This window comes from Centruroides vittatus, unplaced genomic scaffold (genome assembly GCF_030686945.1).
Source record: "Centruroides vittatus isolate TY-2023 unplaced genomic scaffold, ASM3068694v2 contig_753, whole genome shotgun sequence".
NCBI classification, from domain to species: domain Eukaryota; kingdom Metazoa; phylum Arthropoda; class Arachnida; order Scorpiones; family Buthidae; genus Centruroides; species Centruroides vittatus.
In genome coordinates this window covers 163,730-184,417 of record NW_027122489.1, presented here as the reverse complement: position 1 = coordinate 184,417, position 20,688 = coordinate 163,730, and the positions used below count along the sequence as shown (strand labels likewise).

Below are 20,688 nucleotides of genomic sequence, written 5' to 3'. Positions count from 1 at the left end.
ATTCAATTCACCTGTAGTCTCCCCTAATGATCCCCATGGGGAACCCCAGGCTACGTACGACTCCCTGGTAATAGTTATTACCGATGTTTCTCAGACCAATGATTAAGTTCCCAAACCCCAAGGGGCAGGGTAATCATTGCTACGTCAGCTGTCAATATTTACCTTTTTGACTTTTTTTTTTATTAAGCGTGATTTTGTTTTCTGCCATTTAAAACATTTATCGGGGGTTTTGTCTTTAAAACCCACAGTTAAAATGTTTTAAATTAATGTTTTATTTTCTTTTGATTATCGAGTGCCGATACATTTATCTCGAATAACCTGTCTTTCCTATTGTGGATTATTGGTGATGGATGAGAAATGATATAATTTGATTAGATTATTTTTCGATAAAATTGACTTTAAATTAAATTAACATTATACTGTGCTGTAAATATATATCTAAAGATAAATAATATAAAATTCAATTTTAATTCCCAGTATAAATATCTGTAATATAAAATTCCTTAGTATTGTTATGTACGATTTTAAAATGAAAATGCTTAACAATTAAGAAAATTATTTAAAAATTTGCATATAAATGTATATATATATTTTTTTAATTAAGAATAATGAAAAGAAGGATATTATTCTTTTGAGTAGCCTTATATAAAAAACTACAAAGACCTACCATAGAAAAAAATATTCAGGTACCAAACTCTATCTAACGATTTAAATTCATAATATTTATCACATAGGAAGCAAAATAACAATTATTGTAATTATTTTCTGTCACTCATCCATCATTTTGAATCTGTCAAACAAATAAGGGTCAGGTGTCACTTCGGGCAGAAGGCCTACGCTTCGAGACTTAAAGCGTTACACAAAGACCAATGTACGGTTGTAAAAAAAGGAAAAAAAAAAAAAAAATTGAATTTATTACCTCTTTCCTCTTATAAACAGGAAACGTCAAATACCAAACTTTTTCGTCATTAGTTTTGGCGAGTTGTTTAAGAATTCACTGAACTATAATTAATTTTTAAAAATAAATAAAAATAAGTTTTATAAGACAATTTTTAAAGTTTTTATAGTTTAATTAACGTTTATATATATTATTATTATTATTATTCTGCATACGTCAAAAACATTATTATTACGTTATACATAAATTTAAATGACGTCTCAGTTATAATTTAGTGTTTATATATAATATACTGTAATAAACAGTTAAATAGCAAACAATCGCACCGTGGGAATCTCTAGACTAAGAATTCACCACAGCCATGTTTCTGAAGCAACCCTTTCCTGCCTGTTTCTTTGTGAACTTCATGCACCCCACGGTCTTATTTGCATGTACGTCAGACCTAACTGGTGGAAACCAGACAGTTTTTTTTGGTAGTTCAATCCTCCTGCCAACCCTTTGATACCTTCATTGTCTAACAACCCTTTCCGTTCGTTCATTGTGTCGACGTCAGTGGGAAGTCGCCTCGGCACAGGATGTTGCTGACTAGAATACATCCAACTGCATCTTTCCCACACCAGCTCCTCAACTACATTCCTTCGAATAAAAAGGAAGGAGGGCAAAAAATCCGTCTCAGGACCATCGTCTTAAAAAAACCGTCTCCTCTTAAGATTTATAAAAAAAAACTCTAAAAAATTTCTGTTGTTTCCTGATTCAGACTATTATTATTCTCACCTCCAATAAGATTAATACTTTTAAATTAATTTGAGTGTAAAGATCTTATCATTATCATTACTTATAATAATATAACGGAGTGTTATTTGTAATTAAACTCGAGTGTAGCCGATATTAAAATTTTACTGCATCGAATAATAATTATATCTTTAATTGCTAATAAAGTTATCATCAAAGGATAGGGAAGAGATATGAAAATAATATTAGCGATGAAAAAAAGAAAGTTTTATTCAATAATTTTTATCTTATTTATAATCATCTTTTGAGTATTATTCTTGCTGTTCTGATAATTATTTAACATTAGATCAATAGGATTATCTAATTATGACATAAATTTTTTTTATAGTTTTTAATTTACTAATGACTTTTAAGCTCAATTATCATTGATTAAATTCGTTTTTTAATTAATGGAGCTTATAAATTTACAACAAATATACTCGAATATGAAAATATCTATTTATTTAAGGCTATTTGATTTCATTTCGTGATTTTTATACATATATATTTACCATTGAATAATATTTTCGTATATTCTTCACTTTCATGAAATAGTATTTCTGTGAATGATATATTGATTATACCGCATGAAAATTAGCCAATTAATTTTCTGAGTTCATTTGTAGTCGAATGACAAACTGTTCTTTCTGACATCTTAAGCTGTTTATAGACACACCATTAATCTTTCCAAAGGAATCACCTGCATTTAAGCCCATGGTAAAGTTGTGTTCAACTGATCTCTGTAAACAAAAAAACAGGAAATTTAATGCCCAGAAAGGCATTAAATTATTCTTTATTCGTTACATTTGCTATATTTATTTCGAAATGTAGCTGTGATTCTGATTCATAAATAGCCCTTAGGGTGAGATTTCTTTTTGTCTTTTACACACACCAAAAAAAAAAAAAAAAAAAACTGACTTTTAATTAAAAACTTCAACTTTCAGTACAATCAATATTGATAAAGCTATATAAATTCATTCTCAGTTATTAAATGTAGGCACTAGTTTAATTTTACATTTAATTTATTACTATATTTTAACTTTGTAATGCTTTCTTTATGTATTTTGGATATATTTTCTATATCAAAAAGTGATAAACTATGCTCTATTGCTTGAAGTTACATTTAAGTTTTAAACTTTATTTAAAAAGTTTAGTTTTAATATATGCATTTATATTTTATAAACCTATCTAAAGGTAATTATTTACTTAAAAATCAATATCATATTATATAAGGCCTATTTTTAAGAGTTATAATTTATATTTTTTGAGAAACTGAGAATTCAGTTTCTCAAAAAAACATGTCAAAATATATGAAACTATAAGTTTTAGGATAAAAATTTTCAGTAAAATGCTTGAAGTCTCCGTTCGTAGTCCTTAAAAGTGCTTAGTCCTTAAGTAAAACGTGATAGTCTTTTCATCCTACGTGACTAGGGCGATAGGACTAAAATGTTTTAATTTTGGATCGTTAATCCTTGTTAATAACCTTTGTTATCATTGGGAATGTGATATAAAGTTTATTACGTAAAATTATTTTAGTGAATGATAAAGTTAGCAGCTATCGTTTACGATATTCTGTAGTTTTTATATTATTTATTGTATTTTCAAAATGCTTATTATGCGAATATACATATACATCTATTTCGATATCCGTTATGAATATTTTAATTTTAATTTATATAATTGACCATTATCACGCATAACGCTACAAATAAAATTGGTTTCTCTCCTAATTAAATAAGCTCAATAAAAATTGAGTTATGGTTTTATTTTTCTGTAATAAAATCGCCCAAAATGTCAGCATTATCACGATACTTTGAATTATTAAAAAGACTTAAAGTATTAATATTAATTCAATAAAAGTATAAGTTTGATTACCTGAATCTAGTGGATATTTTTTCGAAAAATTTCAAATATAATTTGATATATTTTCAAATCTTTTAATATAATCGTTATGGAGGAATTGTACTCCTTTCTATTGGGGGTAGCCAAGAGGATTAATTAAGGGGATTCCAACCAAAAAATATGAACTTATATGACTATTATAACTTAAGTTTATTCGTTAGCCCCTGCCAAATTTATTCCTAACTATGTAACTACTCTACTGAATGAATTTTTATAGCGATAAATCATTTTATAATTGAAGTAATTGTGTCTGCAATTACGAACTGTTGACTAAATTTGAATTTTATACATCAAAATAACATTTTATAACGGAAAATAATATGATTAAACAATATTTTCGTATCAGTATATATTTAAAGATCAGTTTTTATAACGAATTTTAAATAATTAAAAGAAAACAAGTGTGATATAGTATCGTATTGTTATAGAAAACATATAAAGTTAATTTTTTTGTTTATTAAAATGTTATAAAATCAGAGGAATTCTTTAAAATCTTTTAAAGCTTTTAACAAACAAATTCGGAATAAAATAAATTAGAAAAATACGATAGTTCTGTATCAATTTTGATTGAAAAACGACATTTTATATATTTAATTTTAGTTTTCAACTTTATAAGTAATGTGAAAGCCTTCGTTATATTATCCCTACGTAAAAACTAGACTGATTGAGTATTTTGATTTACAGAACCGAAGAATTAAAGGAATTACTCGAAGATATAAGAAAGGAAAAAATAAATATAGATTACAATCTTCTCCATGATGCCGGCTGTACATGTGATGTATCGCCACTCCCACATTACGTCACAAGCATTGACGACATTCGCCATCTGGTGCGGAAAACCGGCAACATTTTGTATCAATTACCGAAACCCGCCATAATAACAATATCTAGGTATGATATATTCCCTGTTTTATTTCCAGACTATTTTATTAAGCAAATTTCTTTCATATTTTAAGATTAACCTAAAAACAATGAATTAATTCTGATAATTACTTTGAAAACATAATTGTAATAAATGTATTGCAATTAGCTTTTTAAAATATACAGTTTTACTCCCGTATTGACAAATAAGATTAATTGTATAGACTATAAGATAATAATTGTATATCGGATAATATACGAGATTTTTAATGCTAAACATGATTCAAATTCACAAGATAATTTCATGTTCGTGGCTACTTTAATGATACTCGTGAAAGCCAGTAGTCAATTCAACATGTTAGGCGGTCTTTGCATCGTGTATAGAATATTCATATGTATTCCCCATCATAAATCTTGGAGATAATAATAAAACAATAAACGATTTAATCTATTCGGGACTTCAATTTGGGAATTGGTCTTGTAAGTTGCGGATTGGTTATTATATGATTGAATCTCATTATTTATAGGCCTAATTATTATCAAAAATTCGGAATGAATCTTAACTTTTCCTCACTAACAAAAATTTTAATCTTGTTTTTTTCTTTTTTTAATGTTTTTCTAATATTTAACGTAGGCCTAACGTTTCTTTCTAAACTTAATGGGTCTACGTCTGTGAATGTGTAATAAGACTGTTTTATTTCTTTTCCTTTAGCTGATAAATCTATTAGGATTCAAATCTTAACTTCATTATAAAGTCAGGATTTGAATTTAAACTGCACTTCATCTTTCTACTTTGCAGTATGTTGTGACAGGTGGTAGTTGCCTGTCGTAAATCGCTAGGAAGCTATATTGTATATGGTAGTCTGGTATACAGGCATCTCTTGTTGAAATATAACTCTAAAGTCAAAGAACAGATATTTATTTCCCTCTCCTATTAAAAAATTCTGATTGTAAGTTGACTCAAGAAACACTTTTGTAGCTTCCTTCATCATTATTTTCTTAAATAAATTAATTATCCTTTGTATTTGGGAATTCTATGACTCAAAATTGCATTGTAGAATTTAGAAGATCATATCTTTTGCATAGGTTACTAACAATAAAAAAATTTTAAATTTAAAACAAAGCATTAAAATTAAATATTTATTTTGATAAACAAGAAATTTATATTTTTTAAAGAAGATTAACTGAAAACTAGAATAGACCAGCCTATTATTATCAAATCAAAAATCCTTTTAAATTGATATTGTCTATAACAAAATAAAGAGTAAATTAAATATAATATATACTGTATATATATGTATTTATGAGAGCAGCTTATGTTTCTGTTTATTAGATTGAATATTTTTTTATGAGAACCTATTCAGCAACTCCGCCAGGGTTTGTGAACGAGGGGCATTCACAGCATGAGATTGTCAAGGTCTGAGAGAAATAGTCATTTGTCATCAGTAGACCAAATTATGGGATAGATGGACAGGTGTGATTAATATCCATTGGATTGCTCTTCCTAGATCTGTCACCTGCTGTCTAATACAGACTAAAAAGTGATCTTACTATCGATAGGTCAAGCACTACCCCTAAGTTCATTAGTATAAAATGGCTTTGTTCTCCAACTGGAAAATTAAGTGGGTTCGATAATAAATTAAAATTTAGTAATTACATATTGTTTAGATAAGCTACTAGGCACAAAATGGCAAATTTTAGATAAGCTGTATCTAAACGTAAAACTTATTATTATTTTTTTTATGCCATAGGCTAACTATTAATTTAGTCCCACAAAATTATAATAAATTAGAAACTTTAAAACAGTTCCAAATATTTTAAAAATAAATTTTAGAATTGATTAGTAATATATTAGATATATGCTTAGTTCTATTGACTTAAAAAAATAAGTGATAAATCGAGATCTTCGATTTAATTCTGTAGTTTAACTTTGTCTAACTTATTTTAAAATATTTCTGTAGAAGACTTTAATTATAATTATAATTAAAAATTTATATTAATTAAATTTATTTTAATGAAAATAAGTCTATTTTACTCAAATGCCATTTTAAGCCCAAACTAAATACCCGAGAATTAACATTATATTAAAGAAGTACATGTGAGTATAGAGTATATACATAAACTTAACAAAAGAAAACATGTTTTAATGCTTGGGTCTGCCGTAAAAAGATGCTGTTTGACTAAAAGATGTGCATAATTTAGTTAAATAATGATTCGACCAAGTTATTATTCCGTCTCACTTAAATATTGTTTAATATAGATCGAGTGCCTGGAGCAAGATTTTGATAAATATGCTGTTGAGAAAGATAATGCTGTATAAAGCTACCGAATATTAGGGTTTGAAAAGGTTTATCATAACTTTTTTGATTACAGGTAATTTAACACCTGTAATTTTTTACTTTCCGAAACAAAATTGACAATGAGATCATTAATATTAAGTAAAATTGCTTTCAGGCTATTTTATTAATGTTATATTGAGTTATCAGACTCATAAAACTTGATATTAAACGTAATATTTTTATGATATTTAACAGTGAAAATATTCCTATTTGTTAAAATGGAAAAACAAAAAAAATGATTTACTAGTTTATTTTTATTCGTATTTTCTAATAGAAATTTCTTATATATCCTAAAAATAATTTTGATAAATAACCATATTTTTTACAGACAAAATTTATATTCTAAGTTGCGACTTACAGTAAATATAAATGCAGAAAAACTAAAAAAATTTTATGCTTTATTATGCTAGAAAGTCTGTTGTTGTGAATAAATTACAACTAAGCTTCGGGCTATCACGTTTTCTGAGGTGGCAATTCCTTATTAATATGGCAAAAAATTTCACTTTTATCTTACATATAGTGACAAGTTTATGTCTAATTTATATTTTACTTCAGGTATGTTAATTAGGTAGAATATTTATTTAAAAAAAAGCTCTTTTAGGATAGACAATTGCCTTTATATTAACTTGACAGACCGAATAATTTAAGGAATCCAGAACAAAAAAAAAAAATATTAAAGATGAGATAAGAAATTTTTTTCCTTAATTTGTAATCTATCCTTAATGCTTAAGATGATTTAAGATCCTATAATATTTAAGGATTTTTTTAAGAATGAGGATTACTTTATACAAATCCTTTTCGAATTAACATCTCTACATTAGTTGAATGTTTTTGTCACATATGATTGACATTATTGCATCGAAATGGTATCAGCTATGACATAATTGTTTTGATTTATGATAGTGTACAAATTGTTTGATTTATAAGGCTATTTTTCATGTACTGTAAGCGAATCTGCCACTCATAAATTAAAAAAAAAACAGAAAAAAAATTGTATGAAGACGTAGATAATATAACTCGGGTGGCATTTAACCTTGTTTTCATTTAAATGGCCTGACACCTAGATGGCGTTTAAAATGACGACACCAATGATGTTGCGTCAAAGTGCCGCCATCTTGCGCTAATGTAATTAGTTATGTTAATAGATAGTCAATGGTAACTGCGTCATTTTGCAGATGAGTGCTGAATTTAGTCGGATGGAGTCGACTGTGGTACGTATTAATATATTGCTTTAAAATAGAAAGTTGTATAATGCCTCTGAGACTTTAGCTTTGGGCGTGGTTTCTATATTATCTAGATTTTTATTGTTGATAAAAATATTTTAAAAGATAATTTGTTTAAATTGAATAATGAATGTTTGTAGATTCAACACACTCAAATTTTAATCATTAATTTACAGCTTAAATCATTAATAGATTCATTTGTTTTATGCGCGCGATATTTGTTTCCTGCTACATATTTTACATACAAATTGATAATTAATATATATATATATAAAAGAAACAATTCGCACGAAATTAAATTCGAATTTAATATTAAAATTCCGTCTTGCTTATAACCGAAAATCTCATTTGCATTCAGTTTAATTACTAAGATTCTCCATTGCAACAGCATTATAATCTGATAAGGTGTAATATTAACATCCAGTATTTTAAAGATGAAACGTGGAATTAATACTTAAATAATTACATATATAGTTAAATTATAATTATATTAACATCCTATTTTCTCATTTCTTCTATCTAGTAACAGGAAATGAGTCTGCTATCTAAATCTTCGTTCTAATTCAGTGATTTCTAGATAACGGATTGACCAAGCTTCCAACGATTGCCAGATTGAAATTATTTATATCAATAAGCAGTGATTTTAATAGTATGGCCATACTATTCTGGAAGTGATTTTAATTATGAGAAAATTAACAGAAATATATAATTAACACACTAATACTTTTATTTAAGAGTTGCAAGCCTATAAAACTATAATTTTACGGCAGATTTCTATTGATAGATATAATTTAAGTCTCGTTTATGTTTGTTTTCTTTACAACAATGCTTAAAGATTAACCTGATATTGGTTTCAGGTCTTAACGTCTAGCATTTAGTTTTATACTACTTTTTTATATCAAAAAAATAAGTTCTATGATTAGAAAATCAATTAAAGTTGTCAGCTTGCACATTCAATAATAAAATACGATGCTTAAACACGATTTCATTTATATAGAAAAGGCTATTTCTATTCCTGACCTATTCTTCTATAATGTGTTTCGGATAAGATAAGTTTACATTCGTTTTATTGCTTAATATATATTTTCCCCCTTTCAAAATATTTATTTAAATAAAGAAATGCGAGTGGAAATTGAAAATATGACTTTCATTTCGGGATTAAATTTATGTCAGAATAATTCAAAAGACTTATGAATGATGCTTACTAAGGTTTAAGTCGTGGACCTAAGTGATTCTTCATCCTTATCTTTATCTCCGGATGATAGCTTTATGGAATAATGGGCCAATGTTTAACAGGGAATCTACTTTATCTAGTTTTTTAGATTATAGGTAACACTCAAGAACCCGGTAATGTGGCCAGCCAGTTGATATTAATTAAAAAGAACCGACTCGTCAGAATACTAAAATATGAAAATGCTTCTTTTCTATTATTTCTCTCTTTACAAATGCTACTGCTACTGCCTAGTCAACTTGCCATGAAAAATATTTGGTTTTTTTTACAACACAAACTTAATATTTAGTATTGTTTCTTTGTATTTAAGTAGCAAAATAACTGATTTTTAGAAGCTTACGTTGATAGCTCGCTTGCTCTAATTTTCTGTAAAGTAGGTTATCTTTTCTCGATCAGATTGAGCTAAATTTAATTATTGATCGTTAAATCAATTTCATTAATTGATTAATTATAGTCGAACAGAATTAGTTATATACAGTATGTAATTAACGTTAAGATTTAATGAAAAGTACCAAAATCATAAATTGTTTTATGAAAGTTTTATAAGATAAAGTTTGATGAAGTCTTAAAAATCGTATTGTGATTTTATTGAGCTTTTTGTCCATAATATTTATATAAAAATTATTTCTTTATAGTTTCTACGCATTGACTAAACCAAAGTAAATGGTTTAAGTTAATCTAATTAGCTAAATCTCCTGTAAGAGACTATCCGAATTTGTAATGTATATTTATAATCGATTATATTGATTAACACGCTATTAAGTTTATAGGTTAATGATTGTGTTATAAAATCCAATTATTCTAGTAGGCCCAATGAATAATAATATAGGTTAATTCAACTTATGACTTTTCCCCCCGACTAAGCTAAAATTTTCCGTTGTATCGAGGGGGAAATTTGAATTTAAAAGAAAATTCCAGTCTAAGAAATCTTCAAATTATTTTATTAAACTTGATTATTGTTGGGTAGATTAAAGATGAAGTCAGTTGAACAGAGAATTAACCAACCATGCCTTACAGGATAGGAAATTGCTTCGGTGAGCAAAGAAATGCGTGAGGGTAATGTCAAATAGCTGTTTTATCTGCTATTAAAATGCAGGAGTGATGAATGACACTCTTCTTCTTCTTCTTCTTAACGAGGTCATTGGAATTTAGTTTCACGTTATATTACATACTGTATTCTTTCAAACATACTGTTTGTGTCAATAGGCAATTGTTCCAAAAGTTTTGTACAATTGTAAATTTTATTAAGCTAGTGGCAAATATATATAAATAATTTAATTCCTATTTTACTTTATGTTAAACATTATGATCGACGTTAAAGTAATTTTCATAAATTAGAAAACTTTTTAAAAAGTACTAAATTTCTGAATAAAATTATATGCTAGTTTAGCTTCGTATATTAAATATTAAAAATTTTGATGAATACTCACGACGATAATCACACGCTTTGCGTCAAATTTCCAGTAAAAGAAGAAAAAAAATTCCTGAAAACTAAATAAATCCAATAGTAAAGTAAACAATAGACAACTAGCAAGAGACAATATTGGCCAATCTGCCGAACCAATAGTGTAGCGTAAGGCACTAATGTCGCGATCACTACTGTCGAGAAAAGGGACACGCAACAGTTTTTGGTTTGATACAATTACACACGAGACATATAACAACAATAAACACGCACAGAAAATATGTAGCAGAGATGCATTCATAAAGATAGAGCCTGCCATGTGTTACCAGACTTTCCACAAACACTCGAAACGATTCGGTATAAAATTACAAACTTCGATAGCACGAGATTTTTTTAACCCCCTTTCTTTTTGAGATTAAGAAATGTGAGGAGGTAATTTAAAATTATAATAGAAAAAAGTTTATTATTTTATTGAATTTTTAAACGTTTAGCGTAAAGGTAAAAGTTTTCGATGGAGGCTCACTTTCAAGTCCAAAAAATCTTATACAAATAAAATAAAGTCAACTTGGAAACACTTGGAAGTGTTAAAACTTTCTAGTTTTAACAGTTTCAAGTATTTTTATTGTTTATATATAAATTAATTTCTAAAAACTGAAGAAGAATGCATTATTTATTAGTAACGTTTTTCAAGTTTCTAATTAATCATTCTGGCAGAGGAAGCCCGAGTAATTCTGTTATACTCATTGTTTAAAGCTACTTTAAATTATTACGGAATTCGATACTGTTAGGGGTTATAATTTCTTCTCATTGTTAATTGACTCACCGGATTCAACAACCTTACGATCGATATTAGTTGGAGAAAGTGCTCTATCAAGTTGTCATCTCCATCTTTAGACGTTAGTCACAGTGCGTGTTTTGCAGTTACTTTCAAATTCATATGCCCGATAAAAAGCATTTTATACTAATTGATCATAATTCATTGGTAAGGTTATCACAATTCGTTTCCATGTTTTAAATATTACTTAATGAATCATTTTTTTATTCTTTCAGCGTTTTCCCCCCTAACGTAATTTGCAGTTCTGCAACAAAAATGTATGAAAAAACTATTACTTCGGGTGAAAATTAATTTCTTTATAAGAAAATATTCAGATTAGAATATATTATGAAATACAGATTAATTTCAACGAAAGATTAATCACAGAAATGAAAAATTTTTACAAATATTGTAATTGATCATATTGAATGACTTAAATATTTTCATTTCTTTTGCATTTCCAGAGAGAAAAAATTAAAATATTTCCATAATTTAAGTACAAAAGTTTAAAATAGACGATAATTATAATTTAAAAATTCAGTTATACATATAAAAAGTATAACCTAATCATATATATATTATAGATTAGGCTGTGTTAAAGAATAAAAGATACTACGTCAGCCTATAAATATTTTCTCATTGTTTGATGATATTTCGATGCTCTGCTTAATGTTACTATTAATTCTATACAAGTTTAATGAGGTTACTTTTAAAAACATATAAATATTTATAAATTTAAATTATTAAAATACTCAAAGTTAATACTAATTTAGAATTTAGCCAAAGCCGAAACATTTTAAAAAAGTTTTGTAAAAATTTAAATCAACGGACTGAATTCACTGTAGAAAGCGAGGAAAACAATACTTACAAATTATTAGAATGAATTTATGAAATATTACTATAAACAAGCATTAGAATTTTTAAACACAAATTCATGATAAGAATTAACTGTAATTACTCGATGCTTCTGAACAATTGATTTTCTCAGGGATAACTTGTGACTTTTTTGTTTTTGGCTTTTTTTTTGCTGTTTGTCATTTATGCGTAGCGACATCGAGACAATTACTTAAATAATAAGAACATTTATCAAATATCAGTACGTAATTAAGTATAAAAATATAAGAAGGCGATAAACGCTAAACTAATAGAGAGTTAAGGACGAGCTTCATACCTGATATCAACTGCCTCACCGAAGAGATAGTGTAATCCACTAAATGGACATTCGAAATAATATAGGGTCCTAAATCTTATAAGTTATTCTATGAGGTCACGATTCACGTGACGTTTGTTCATATCGCCATAGAGGATTAATTATCGAAATAACGATCGCTAAACACGTGGGAACGAAACAAAGGCATCCTTCGTATCATTTTTATTAATGTGTAATTTGATAATAAAACTTTAGTCTTCTATTCTTCATATAATTGAACATCTAACATAGAAGATTATCTAAATAATAGAAAATGGAAATAATAAAAAATTTAATTGCAGATCTAGTCAAGACGATTACTGCCCGAGCGAGCAAGTCGAAACGATTCAAGAATTGGTGCTTGACATGTTGAAGGATTTATATGGAGAGTTGGATGTCAAATGCGACTACGGTTTAGAAGATAAGTCAGCAGATGGTCGAGTCTCCCAGGAAGTACAACATTGACAGCAAAAATGATACTCTGTATTGATGGTTGTATTGATGGCTCCTTAACCATTCAATCACCTGTGATGCGACACAACATCTGTTTCGGAAGCTCCTACAGCACTACTTTATTTATCTAGTTTGTTCTGGCTTTAATGGCCACGAGGTGTGGCTAATTAATTCTTCTCTGTTTCATATAAAATTTAATTTCTAGTACGAAATCGCTTCCGCGTAACCGTTATTAAATTACCTCTTAAAATTTTATGTTTTTCATTTATAAAGTAACTATTTGTTCTCAGTTTCTAATAAAAGTCGTTTAATTCTAAAGGCGTGGTTGATTTCAATACTCTATCATCATCATTTTCTGTTAAGAGTTCTCCCCTTTTTTTCTTTTAGTTGTAATAATTAATGCAAAAGTGAAGAACGTGGATTTAATGTTTCTGTCTTTGTAAAAATGTATAGACTATTTTTACAAAGTATTAATTCGAAATAGATTTTTGATGTTATATTTTTAATTATTATTATTATTATTATTATTTTCTTACAAAATCGTATTTGTATGTTCCAAACGAGCACTTCAGAACAATACTTTCGTTAATGAAGTATTGTGTAAAAACAAACGTATTGTTATTATTTTTTGAGCTTGTGTTACGAAACAAATTTTACCTTCTTTTTTTTAATATAATCGAAGTTGTTGATGTCTTGTAACGATTATATATTTCGGAGTGTTGTTCCCCCGTTGGGGTGGAGTGCTGCCAACCACACCCACATTTGGCTACTGGTTCTAATATCCATTAAGAAAATGAATAATTGTTTAATAATTCACCGACATTGGCAGTGACGGTTGCTTTGATGCGAACGTGCTTGGCAGATAATGTTTAATATCATGATTGTTCCTGTTTCCTCTTATGATATTTCTATCGTACGGTTTGTATGTGTCCCATAAGAAAAAAAAATTTGACAAGCCAAATAAATATACGCACCACTCTCCGACTTGTTAAAATTTTTATATCTACTTCTATACTTCGTTATAATTTGAAAGATGGAGAATTAATGAAGTAGATTATAAATCTTTTATGGAGTCTTGTGGGATGGATGTTTTATTTAAAGTAGCAAATTATATAGCTTTCCACCTCCGTGTAAATTCACAAGAGCTGAAAAAAATACTTAAGGTTTGAAGAGCCTTCTTACTAAGATGAGAAAACTGGAAGCATTAATTCATCAAGGAATTTTAGATAACACGCATCAAAATGCAAAGTAAAAATTATTTTTTTAATTGATTGATGAGTGTCATTAATTTTTTTTAAATGTTACACTTTTTATAAATGACTTCGAATCATATTTTGATAATCAAGCTACGAGTTTCGTCCAAAAATAATTTATCAAGCGAGTTCACGCACTAGTAGAGACAATTTTTAAATTTTTAAAATTATTATTATAATTTCAATTAAATAAAAAAAAATGACGAAAAATATTCGTTTGATTCAATGTATCTATAATCTAGAAGCTCGAAAATTTTTGTTATAGTCTAGATTTTAATTCAAATCGTACACAAATTTGCATGGATCTATCTACATAGGAAGGGGCAGATTTATTTGCTGGTAGAATAAAATGCCGTGCACTTTTACACGAATAATTAAAGAGTATTTTTTTGCGTTATTACACGTGCACGGAAAATAAGTAAAAAAATAAATTCTCTTCTCATCAAACGTGTTTATTTTTAATAATATATTCCGATGCTTACATGGCATGTAGACCATTCATAGCGTGACATACATCGGAACGATAAATGAAATATAAATTACAATTTAGTTTTAAATAAAAAAGAGTTTAAAGTATTGACATACAAGAATATAAAAAAAAGATAAATTCTACTGAACATTAACGAGATTAATATTCTTTTTCTCTGTCGTTTTTGAGGATGTTATTTTTATCATCTGCATTATTAATCATTAATTAGCGAGAGTAATGGTACTTTCTTTATTCAATTCTTTTAAAAATTAACTAAAGTAGTATAGACAGCTAGCTTTTGTCGGTTAATTACACGTCAAATTGCAAGCAGATTTACTGACAACTACTCACCCCTCAATTTGTTGATATGTGTTTCGACACCTGTCTTCCAAGGTATCAGCCCCGAGCGACAGTTTCAGCAATAGTTGAAGTATTACCACTCTGTAAATCTTGGGGGACGGGCGACACTAAGAGAAAGATTGGAGCAATCAGTGAATAAATTTTGAAAGAAACGGGAAAAATCTGAGCAGGTGTATTCTCAAAACTATAAATTTTATGGCTAGATGAGAGTTGAGGATGTTTCTCTTTACGATACGGCAATTGCCAATGCTAAATCGTTATTACACGTTACACCAAATCGATTTTTAAAAAGACAGTAATTTGATATACAAGACTACACAATATCAAATTATAGGACCTTACAAAGTATATCTGCTGGTACGTTTATAGCCTATTAAATTTGTCGTGGTTTGGGCACGTTAATCGATAATTTAAATCGTATTTAAACCTATAAAAATCAATAGAAAGTAATTGATGTCTGAAAAGTTTTTACCCAAACTTTCTACCTCATGAACGTATTTAAATGCTAATGATATATAAACTTACAGGAAATTTGACAGGAAGAGAGATAAATAACATTCATTAGCTGAAGAAAAAAGTTCTGTTTATTTTCATTATTTTTTTCTTTTATATTTTTAAAGAATCTGATTTTGTTAGAAATTATCATTTAAATAGGCTTACAATAGATTAAATGTCTTTCTTCATTCGTAAAGAAGACAAGTAAAAAAGTAAACTCCACTTAAATTATTTTTAGATCTTGATCTCGATAAAGAAGATTGTTCATATTTATAATTTTCAGGTGAGTCTAAATTTAAAATGCCGCATAACTTATGCTAATAAGATATTTATGTCGGAAATATGAGCTTAAGTAGTGAAGAAGTAACTTTAAATACTATAATTTCGGTGTTTTTATTCTTATAATAAATTCATTTATTCAATAAATATGTAACTAACAACGAAAAAACTTAATAAAGAATGGAAATTTAAAAGTAGAGCTTTTAAATAAATGTTTTAGAATTAAAATATGCCTTTAGAAAGCATTATTCATGCTTTACCACACTAAAATTTATTTATTAGAATAGCCGTTAAAACAATGTAAATATATTAAAAATTATGTCACAAATATTACGGAATAACGAAGAAAAAAATTAAACCAGAATCTATGAAATGTTATTAATAAAAAGTTCGTAAGAGTTGTTACGGGGTAAGAAGGAGAGTAAATGCGATAGTTTCAATCCTCCATTTTGTCAGCGAGCAACATCCAACGTAGGTTCGGTTGATAGATTACCTAATAATTGTTCATGAAGTTCCAAAGTCGTTTATCTTCAGTAGTCAGTCTTGGTAGATTTAACGCCATTTTATGTATTGAATGAATGAAACATCAGCCAGGTGGACATTAAAACTGCTTCTAAAATAACCATAGTCACATTCATACCACGTTGCACAATACCCACAACTTATGGCAATGCAATGCCATTAATCTCTTATTACTTTGTATTCAAGTAATATACCTGGGAATACTTGACATCCCTAGTGCAATTGCTGGATATTCGTGTCATAACTTAATATAATTATTATGAAATCTTTCCACTACGAATAAAAAAATCAAATAATTACATTTTTTCGTATCAACATTTATATAACTATAATTAACATTTAAAATGATATTTCTTCGCAAATTTTTCTAAATTTACAATGCTAGAGCTGGAGGACATTCAATTTATATAAATGGCGATTCGCATGAATAGAAATCACAGAGCCTAAAATATCTTCTTGCTTCCATTCTAATGTAGCTTTGATTCTTTTCTGTCAAGAAACAGAAATAAATACATAAAATATAAAGAGGTTTCTTGGCAAAAACAATTAAAACTTAAAAATAAATATTGCAAGAACAGCGACGCCTTATAGCTTTATGGGGACCAGGCAAATTTGAATTAGGGCCCCATGTATATGTACTGTACAGCGTAGTGTTGACTATAGACATTTTTCTTTGGGGAAATTTATTTTTATAAAAGGTTGGTTTGGGCCCCCTGTTAGTAGGGAGCCCATACAATTGTCCTTTTTGCCCATAGGATAACGCGCCACTGTGCAAGAAGATATTTAAATTTCTACAAATTCTATTCATGCTAATTCCCATTCATACAGAACCAATAATGTCGAATACGTTTTTCTTTTTTTTTTTCAAATCTAATGATATAAATCGAGAAAAATCTCTGAAAAAATATATAATTTTAAGTATAAATAATAGTTATATGATTTGGCTAGACATATACCTAAAAATCTTTTTATTTTAGTCTAAATATTTATCTATAAAATGCTGTGTATTACCGAAAATTAATTACAAGCATAAGTCTAAATAATCATTACGTACGGGAGAAAATATAAGATACAAAACCTTGAAATTTTCTGAATAATTTATCCAATGATGAAACCTTTATTAGAAAGTATTTTTCAATAAATACTTCATCATTTTCTAGAAGAATGCGATGAAATATCTGATAAAAATAAAAATAAAATTCGTTAGAACAATTGGTTATTAAAAAAAAGACAAAAAAAAGACAAAATGATAAATGACAAAAAAGCAATAAAATGACGAAACAACTAAACAATTTTAATATAATAACATTAAAAATTATTGTATACAATAAGAATTTTCGTTTAAAATTTAGTATTGTTTTCCGATTTGAAAGTTATTACTACAAATTTTATCTATGAAACAGTTGAAATATTAAAGTAACATTTAGATTACTTTAAATAATAATAATAATAATAATAATAATAATAAAGGAAGAATTACGATTTATTTTGTTTATATTCACAGATTTAAATTACTGTATTTACGACATGCATCCCCTTTCATTTCGCATTTCTCAAGTAAATTTTAATTTATTTTTTATACCTAAAAGGTGATTAATTACCATTTTAATTATCTTTAATATTATAATTTTTGAATATATTTTACTTATTTTGTTTGGGGTTAACAAAATGCCATTTAGTTTCCATATTAATATGAATTTACGATGTTCTTGTATTAACAAGATTTCGTTAAATATTCATGGAGAAAATAACAGAAAAATTTTATAATAAAATCAATTATCCGTTAAGATGGAAACTCAATTTACCCGATTTAATATTCTAAACATTTTCTAAGTAGAGATTATTAAATTAACATAGTCACTTTTTCTCCTTTTATAGAGTAACTTAGACAAAGCTATTCATCTTTATTATTCTGTAATTTTCATAAATTTTGTCAATGATGATAATTTAGGTGAAAAAACGAATAAGTTATACGAAAAAAATAAAAGAAAATATGATTTATAATGAACTTTCTACTCATCAATCGGAATATTTAGTTTAATTAATTATTAAATCGAAAAATTTTCGTTAATAATGTGTCATATATTCAAAAAACATGAATTTATTCTATAAAAATAATGTTTCTTGTAAAATAATAGAGCAGAAGGAATAAATACGTGAACAATTTTTAATGTTAATCAATTATAATTTATGCGAAGATGTAAAGAATTTGTGCAAAAATTTGAAGGAATCCTTTATATTTTTATAGATAATATTGAGAACTTCTTCAATTTCTAACAAATTCTCAATATCTTGGTATAAATTACGAGTAATGAAGTGCAAAGTTTTCGTAATTTTCTGTTTGCTTTCTACTTACGAATTATCAAGGAATCAATTTTGTATCTATCACCCGACTCATTTATTTCGACATTAGACGAATCATCCGATTGATGAAACGAGTTTCGGCTTTTCTATTAAAAATTAACGCTATATCGAGTGATAAAATATTCTACACAATCGAATTTCACAAAAAAAATATATATATATATATATATATATATATATATATATATATATATTTTTTTTTTTTTTTTTTTACTTTGTTACAACAAGTTACTTTGTTATATATATATATATATAACAAAGTAACTTGTTAATTTAGAATAAAGCTATAAAACGTTAATTGCCAATCTTTGTTTTTAACTAGGAGCTTATAAAAAAAAATGTTTTTACGAGAAAATTTACGTAAATCTGATAAATTTCTGACATGTTTTCTTACATTATCTGTATTGGAAAATTTAAATTTATCTACTTAAAAATCTAAAAAAGAAATAAACTTTCAGCTGATATATCTGAATAAATTCTAATCTGGAGAACACGACTGGAGTTTAACCTTATCTTAAAAAATACTTCTAAGAATCTCTTATCAACAGAATCAAGATTCCCGGTTTTTGTTGTATTGAAAAATGTGTCTATTACTTTTCCTCCTTACCTTATAAAAATCGTTGATAAAATTTTATGTGACTAAAATTTTACAAAGCGTAATTTATCAAAACAAAATATTAAAAAAATAAAAATAAAAATAGTAAATAAACCGCCATCTGTTGCTGTGTTTATTTACTAAAATAGATAAAAATTTAAAGTATAATTCTCTCGTACGCTTTATTAGATCGAGCCTATTGTGACGTCACGCGTTACACAAAAGTGGGCGTGTCGACAAATGTTAACGCCCAAATCTGTTATGAACACCGCCCAAAGACAATGGAAGATTAACGGTTACAGCAGATGGGCGTAAATCCTGCTTCGCTGTCAAATTAAAGTTGGGAAATTAATAGAAATTTATAACGAAACAAAAAAAGAACGAAAAAAAAAAACTACTACTGCTTTTTAACCGTTGTTCGTTACACAGACAATACACGACATTAATTAAATTCTAAGTTATTTTCTGTATAAATGTGTAATTCTTTGATCTGTCTTGAGAATAAATCATTGTCCATATTTGTCGTTTCGATTTATTTTATTTATTTATTTATTTATTTTTTAAGTAGTGATCCTGTTTGGCGGAAATTTTTCTGATTCACAGTCGCCATCTGTTATCAAAAATATGAAACTATTCTACCTTATATTAAGTTTTCTTTATTTTTTTTATTTGACAATATTTGCAATTAAATAAATAAATTTAATAATTTAATTAAAAATTTTTAAAATTCGTGTTATTGTAAAATCATTGTATTTAAATGTATAATTTAAATTGCGTGCAATTGGTTAAATTATTCAAATTAAACATGTGCAAAATTTATAATGCGCGAAGAAAATTTATAAATTGATTTTTAAAAAAGTCATTTTACATGACATGAAATGAAAAATTGCTAAACTAATTTAAAATTTATTTGAATTTCAATATATGAGTGGAATTTTTCTGATATTTATTTCTTTATTCGACTAATTTCCTACAGAACATTTTAAGTACAGAAGTTTTAATGATGGACAAATTACATTTCACATTATTTTATATAATAAGTGAGATTAAAAATTATTATTATACATTCATTATATAATACAGGATGAACTAAAAGTCATTTAACTACGAGTTTTGCAAGAAAATCAGCAACCTGCGAGCATATCAAGCCTTGTAATTTGTGTATTTTTACAATGACAATTCAGTGTTTACAATGGTTTCTTGTTTTATGAGTCACCCTGTATGGGATATGATATACATAATAATATAAAAAATAAATAGTATTA

General features: G+C 27.1%; 1 protein-coding gene across 2 annotated transcripts in view; it reads left to right on the top strand.

Annotated features, from left to right (window-relative positions):
- Positions 1 to 14,353, top strand: part of MESR6 (misexpression suppressor of ras 6) — a 154,582-nt gene extending 140,229 nt beyond the window's left edge. The window contains exons 6-7 of one of the 2 annotated variants that reach the window (XM_067277660.1): positions 4,256 to 4,462; positions 12,936 to 14,353. In XM_067277660.1, the coding sequence (XP_067133761.1) occupies positions 4,256 to 4,462; positions 12,936 to 13,098 (370 nt within the window). In that variant the 3' untranslated portion in view covers positions 13,099 to 14,353. Of the gene's footprint in view, positions 1 to 4,255; positions 4,463 to 7,837; positions 7,983 to 12,935 lie in introns of those variants that run through there. The other variant, XR_010881690.1, reaches the window with a different exon arrangement.
- Positions 14,354 to 20,688: the final 6,335 nt, after the last annotated feature.